The 7,222-nt window shown below is 44.9% G+C and overlaps 2 protein-coding genes across 2 annotated transcripts in view; both read right to left on the reverse strand.

Annotated features, from left to right (window-relative positions):
• Positions 1-2,188, reverse strand: part of T265_07111 (hypothetical protein) — a gene marked incomplete at both ends in the record, with an annotated part of 13,569 nt that extends 11,381 nt beyond the window's left edge. The window contains 3 exons of the mRNA XM_009172554.1: positions 714-849; positions 1,709-1,790; positions 2,139-2,188. Coding sequence (XP_009170818.1) covers positions 714-849; positions 1,709-1,790; positions 2,139-2,188 — 268 coding nt within the window. The remainder of the gene's footprint in view (positions 1-713; positions 850-1,708; positions 1,791-2,138) is intronic.
• A 448-nt stretch (positions 2,189-2,636) lies between these two features.
• Positions 2,637-7,222, reverse strand: part of T265_07112 (hypothetical protein) — a gene marked incomplete at both ends in the record, with an annotated part of 9,970 nt that continues 5,384 nt past the window's right edge. Inside the window, one exon of the mRNA XM_009172555.1 lies at positions 2,637-3,056. Coding sequence (XP_009170819.1) covers positions 2,637-3,056 — 420 coding nt within the window. The remainder of the gene's footprint in view (positions 3,057-7,222) is intronic.

Genomic DNA, 7,222 nt, shown 5'->3' on the forward strand with positions numbered 1-7,222 from the left:
GCCGTCTTCCATCTTTTAACACATAAAGTCATGTATGATAGATGGAGATATTCCAAAAGAAAAGAACACGCACCTGAAACGGCATCTGTACTCGAATAGCTCAAGTTCAGCACATTTCTGACAAGGTCTCTCAGCTGGGACGAACTTAGGTATGCTGGATGTCGTGTGTGAATCCTAAAGCACTCAGTGATCTTCACATGCATAACTAATTGTGCAGCCTTCTCAGGTGTGGAACCGCGCCTCCCGCAAAAGTGCAAGCAACAGACATCAAGAGGCAAAGCTGGCGGCCAGTGACGACTCTCTAGGAACAGATGCATCCTCCAACACGACCGCATAGATTTCGGGGTCGACTGACTCTCGATTACTAAAGCCTTTGTCTATTTTGGGGGTGTATGCTACCCAAAGAGAGAGAGCGAAATTCTACGTAAACGAGGACATTTTATGGGGAATCACTACTAGAGTATCCGGCAGCGTTCAGGTTACCAACAGTGGTTCATAGATGAAAGGCGCTTTGTCGACAGTGACGAATATGGGGAGACCCATGAACCCAATACCTATGATTGAACAAATAAAGTTATCGTCAAAAAGTTTGGCACCAGTCGAGAAGTCATCCTGGCAGAAGGGCTTGACAATCAACCGGTAGTTTTTCATGAAGGAAACTAATCACAAGGTGGCTGAAAACTCTTCGAGTAGTTTCCTTTATGAAAATATACTGCGATGTCTCGAATATCGTACCAACTGAAACCTGAGGCGGCCTGTGTGCAGCGCATTCAGTTGTAGAATATCATAAACGAGAGATCCAGTTGAGTCTGTCGTGAAAACCAAAGTGATTTGCAAATGAGTGTAGTTCTCGAAATCGACAGTGCATTTTCAGTAAGTGACGTTTCGCATTAGACACAAAAGCTTCATCAGCCCAAATGACACAGGTCGCCAATTTGGCCAGGGAACCAATCGGTAAGACCGCTTCAAATTAGCACACCAGATCAGTGTTGAGTGTCAATCAGTGCATCTCGTGGGTCAGTGTGTTTGCTGAAACCTTGCATCGATAGGTTGGAGGAGTTTCAAATTAGTTCCGATTGGTTTTAGCTCCCTAATCTTCCACTTCAGAGTTCTTCAATTGATGATTAACCGAGGGTGCCACTAGTAGATATCGTTATTCTTCTTGGGTTTGTGAGTGTTGCAATCATTTGGTTGGGGGGAATGTAGGTGGGCAAGGTTAATTGGAACTGGTGAAAGAAAGAAGGATTTTGTAAAGGAGCTATTAGGAAATCCCAACTGAACAGTTCCAGACTATTGGACAGGGAAGCAAAACCCTCATTTGCAACCAACTTACAAAACAAAACCTGAACATCCATCTTCTCCTGAACGCGTCTTCTTGAACTTTCCTGGATATTCGTTGACTCCAATCAGTGATTGCTCAAATCCAAGTAAACGTTACGAAGCGACTCGACGAATTCCGGCAACAGATCTGCCTTTTAAAGAGATGCAAAGCGAACTTGCAAGAACAAAACATACTACTCACAGGCCTCCTCATCGGTAGTATCACCGTAGCGAAACTCAACAGAGTATGGATTGGGACTTCCCTTATTTGATTCACATCAAATAAGGGAAGTCATTCGTAGGATTCTAAACACGGCTAACAAAACAGTAGCTTTCAAGAGGGGAAGCACTTTGCGCTCTGCAGCTGAAGGATCGTCTCTCAGCAAACAGAACTAGGGGCTGTGTCTACAAAATTAAGTGTAACGACTTGACCAAGGTCTATATAGGGCAGACGGTCAGGGAACTTCGCTCTAGAATTGCAGAGCATAGGGGAAAATAAACAGGCCACCGAGAAACGTGGATGAATATCAAACGTTTCTGAAAGACTCGGCACTTGCGAAACACGCACTGGACACGGATTTAGAAAATGTTGAGGTTTTGAGGCGATGATTACGGTCCACGTCCCAGAGACTGATAGCCGAGGCGGTGGGAATCGCCAAGCATTCCAGCGCGGAACTGACCAGAGTGTGGAGAACGGTTTTGGATCAATCGAGCTGACACGTGTTGGTGTGCGGTCAACAGAAGAAGGAGTAGTTATCATCTGAGTTCCACGTAACCTTATCCAACCTCCCTCCAAACCAAATGGTCGCAACACCCACAAACCCAAGAAGACCAATGAAATCCGCCAGTGGCGCACGCGGGGAATCATGAGGCGGCCTGTGTGCAGCACATTCAGTTGAATAACATCACTAATGAGAGATTCTGTTGAGTCTCCCGTGAAAGCCAAGCTGATTTCCAAATGAGCCGATTTGTTGTAGTCAATACGGTCATCATCATCATCAACGACAGCATGACATCAGTGCTCAACACCAATGCTTCACTGCCGTACAGCCATGACTTATTTGAAAGCCTTATTGTAAAGAAAAGAATAAAGGTGGATGGGGGAGGGACTTAGTGCTAGCTTAACACAATCATTCCGAGGTGCCTACACCTCCAGACATTCACTCACGCAATCTGGACAGAAACTGACAACAAGAACGCCACTGACAACGGTTGGCAGCCATATCTTGTAGTGTCTCCAACAAGGCACAGTGAGGATCACGCGGTCCACATCCTGGAAGGCGAGTAGCACCGACAGCACCCAAGCGTTTCATGATCTACTTCATACTCCTCTGCCAAGTCAGGAGTTGGTCACCTCTCTGTTTACGCCACTCCGGATTGGGCATGGAAAACAGTACTCTCTTCGGCAAACGATGGTTCAACATACGTAACACATGTCCCAACCAACGCAGCTTCTGGTGCTGGACACATTCTTCAATGGAAGTACCCGTTACACAACCGAAAACACGCTTTCTAACTGCCTCGTTACGGATTCGCCGACACCAACCCACACGAGCTATGGTTCTGAGACAACGATTGTCGAACACCTGAAGACGTCTCAGGTNCCACACGTAGTCATCAGCTACATGCTGTTGTTCGGTGCCAGTTACTGCGTCGTGATGTTGTACAATGGCTACTTGTTGGCGTAACTGTTCAACTCCGGCACCGTATGTGTTTCGGGGCACCATTACATTCAACTGCGTTGAGAATGAACAAAAAACAAATCCGTACATAAATATGTAATGAAAAATTTAGATGAACAGAAACCTCAGTATACTTAGCACACACAAGAAGATGGATGCAAGCGGACGGCGACTTTTGTTTTACTGAATGAATTCAGCAGAAGAACATGGGCGAATACAGTTACCATGGACAGTATTGTTAGCTCACACTTCGATTTACTGGGATTAGACACGCCATATTTAATTTTACCCGGAATTCTTCTTCTGTATAGACGAACTACTTTGAATGGTTTGAGTAGTTTGGCTGAACAACCACGAAAGAGCGACTAGAAAATTGATAATTGAGTGGTGATCTTTTGTCATTTTGTCCATATTTATACAGGCCACAAACACTCCACTATCAATGGTTGGGTGAAAAATCCCACTCAATGCTTGTTAAAGGAGTTGCAGAGAATACAAATTGAGCCTTCAGAACACACTAACGCTCTCACCAGGACGATTGTGATGCGATACTAAACTGGATCCGTCCGAGCGCTAGGGTTTTTTTGTATATACACTCCACACCAGTAGTGAATATCACTCATCAGCACGAAACTCTTTCTATGCGAGTGCTAAGAGCGGTGACTGATTCTTTTATATTAGGTATTGGATCCTACTTCTCACTGTTTTGCCTCTGTTTAACGTGCGACCTGAGCTTTGATACATGAGCTCACTTCGCGCATTCTTCGTCGGTGGTACACATTTACAAAGCGCCTCAATTTTTGTGTCTTTTCTGGCTTAAAATGGTAGGTAAAACACGTCTAATGAAGCACTTCCTAGAACATATCTCATCATGTTACACGCGATCCTTTTTCTCATCTGTGTAAGGTCACTAGAGAGCTAGAGACCAGAGTGCACCAAAGTAAATCAATATTTTGAAAAGCGTACGATAATGTGGGCTTTTGTAAGAAGAGGCTGAAAAGTCGTACGAATACCAAGTGTCCGGTAAACATGGCCCTTGGAGCCTTATTATTTCTGTGTTCGATACATCGCTCAATTGAGAACTAAAGTGCTTCGATCTTGCATGTGTTCAAAAAAATTCTACGAGGATGCAAATTAGAGTTCCGTGTGGGGGTAATCTTGGGTGTTGTTGCCTCTACAAAGCTTGTTTCGCTGTTTCTCTCCATATACATTCGGTTTATCCACGAAATCTAACCTCAAAGAGGATCAACGTTGACTAGTTCAGTGGAGATTTTTTCACGATGCAGACCTGTTCAGAACATGTCATTTGGCGCGGTCTCAAGCAGGAAACTGCAGACATTTAGCGTTAGGGGAACAGAAGCTGTAGGAAGATCTTCTATCACACCGTTTTCAGAAATCTGCTTGCATCACATCATAAGAAATATTGTCAACCTGATATCCGTTAGGAGGGGTATCTGCATCTGGCATATCCCCCAAGTAGGTCCTATCTGGTTTGGTTTGCGTCGTATGCTGGAAGAAACCACGTAGGCTAACACAACTCTACGAATGTATTGCTTAGCGAACACGCGGAATGCTGAATCAATAAACACGTGACCTGATCGATAGCTTACGCAGATGACAATAGACTGCGCAACGTCCGGTTCTAGGGCTCGCTGCTGATTGGATAAAACGTACGGACAGTCAGGATACTCGTCATCTGATGACAGAAGAACGATCCGAATTGATAATATCGCCGGACGGTGGTCAAATTCGGATATCCTCTTCTATTTTCTGATAAGCTGGAGACCTCCTCACTACAAGTCCGTGAGACTTTCGGGATCACTGAATATGATAGGAGCACATTTTCAGTCTAGATGTGGGCACTCACAANTTTCTACGGAACAAGTCGCCATACATGTTCCAACCCCCAACCTGGAGGGCTAGGAGACTGTGTTCGTCAGACCTCTAACCATTGACCAACCTGGTATGAGAGACTCTGTGAGTGTCGCGGGACACTCTCCAGTATAGCTCAATGGATCGCTGAGGTGCGCAAACCGTCACACCACGGTAAGGTCCAGTCTCTTCGTGACGGAAAAGGAGGGCGACGGGGATGAGGGGTATCTGCATCTGGCATATCCCCCAAGTAGGTCCTATCTGGTTTGGTTTGCGTCGTATGCTGGAAGAAACCACGTAGGCTAACACAACTCTACGAATGTATTGCTTAGCGAACACGCGGAATGCTGAATCAATAAACACGTGACCTGATCGATAGCTTACGCAAATGACAATAGACTGCGCAACGTCCGGTTCTAGGGCTCGCTGCTGATTGGATAAAACGTACGGACAGTCAAGATACTCGTCATCTGCTGACAGAAGAACGATCCGAATTGATAATATCGCCGGACGGTGGTCAAATTCGGATATCCTATTCTATTTTCTGATAAGCTGGAAACTTCCTCACTACAAGTCCGTGAGACTTTCGGGATCACTGAATATGCTAGGAGCACATTTTCAGTCTAGATGTGGGCACTCACAATTTCCAGGGACGTTGAAAACTAAGAAAGAACAGTCAGTGCCTGCGGCAAAATAACATAACCACCCTCACTTTCGATTTTCTACTGAGTGCCGGTGGAACGAGAATAACTTGTTTTTCCTGGTGAGTCACAAGTTTGCGACAACAACAACAACAACGGCAGTTCGATTAGAAGTCGGAATGTCCAGTAATTTGTGTCAAAAACGCTTCTTCCATCCACTGTTCTTTCTACGTAGGTACACTCCCCGACTTGATATGCCTGACTGCTATGGGTTGTTTGACTATTCGAGGCAAAAATAATCGAAGTATACTTATACGGGCCAGACATCTACATATCAAGACAAAATAGGGATGGGTTGACCTAAACAGAATTCGGTGCTCTACACCGAACAAATCACTCTGAACCATGATCGTCTTGTAGCCATGGTGTTTCTGCAAAAAGAGCTGATCAAAGCTGAGGAGCCACGAAGCGTTGTACAGTTGTTTCACCCTTACTGGGAATCATCAGTTGTACGTTTCTCAAAAATCTTCAGACAGACTCAAATATGCGAATTTAAGGGTAGTAGTTTCAACATGACGCCCTGATCTAAGCGCGGCACTCTAACGCATCTAAGTGCGAACTGGTCGCAGTGCTGATTAGCCGCTTGTGGCTGAACGGTTAAGTGTACAACCGTTGGCCGAAATGTCACGAATAACCCTCTCTGGATTTTCGTGGGGTGCTCACTACAGATGGTTCCCAATAAAAGGGCCGCACAGGGCACCCAGGTTTTTCAGCATTGAAGGGGGATCACTGACAGGGCGAAATCTCACTGAAGACTGTTGCGAGTTCAGAAAGACCCGAGCGTGGACATGAAGTGAGCACTGACTGTCACATGGTGTGCAAGAGTTGCCTAAGAATTTGATTACCAACTGAAATATATCATTTTGCTTCTTCGATACTGTTTTATATGTTCGGAAACAAACGAAAGTGTTGGGTTCATCCACACATATCTGAACCTCATTTTGCTAAGGGAAAAACTTTGACCGAAAACGTGGGACAGAAAGTCACGTGGAAGCGCAAGCAAGCCAGAGCCGTAACAAAAATCGTGTATAAATACATCTATCATGCTTGCCTCGACAAAAATGTCGAGGGGACCGTCATAACTCATGGAACCATGATTACAGTAGTATGAATTAAACAAAGCCGAAACAGTAAAATTGACTAAAGGTTGGTTGCCTTGGCAACAATAAATTTTCATTCGTCTATCCTACCAGCAATTCTTCAAAACATTCAGTTGTACATTTTAAATACCTGCGCCAGTGGTGCACGGAATTAGGTTCTGAGAACTGAGTCATAACTGAACTATAGGACAGTAAATGAGACAGTAATTCTGTGTCTCTTTCTTGACTCAGGGCCTAGTTAGCTATGCTTGATTCCGTCCAAAACATCCATATTTGGTCGCGTTTTCATGTTTTGTAAGGACTTTACTTGCCTTGGATCTCTATTCTACGCATCTTTGCTCCCAATCTCTCATACAAATTGACACCTCGCTCAAGTCACCAAGTCCCAGATATTTCGTACACATTCGGTTGGTCCGACCTACTGCGAAGCCCTGTAGACAACAAAAAGTGCAGGCTCGGAAGGTGGGACCCAGCTGAGTGGGAATTCGAAACATGTCAATTACTTTCATTGACCAGAACAAATTTCTTCCCTGTGAGCGTTTACCTT

The sequence above is a fragment of the Opisthorchis viverrini genome (assembly GCF_000715545.1).
Source record: "Opisthorchis viverrini unplaced genomic scaffold opera_v5_161, whole genome shotgun sequence".
Taxonomy (NCBI): domain Eukaryota; kingdom Metazoa; phylum Platyhelminthes; class Trematoda; order Opisthorchiida; family Opisthorchiidae; genus Opisthorchis; species Opisthorchis viverrini.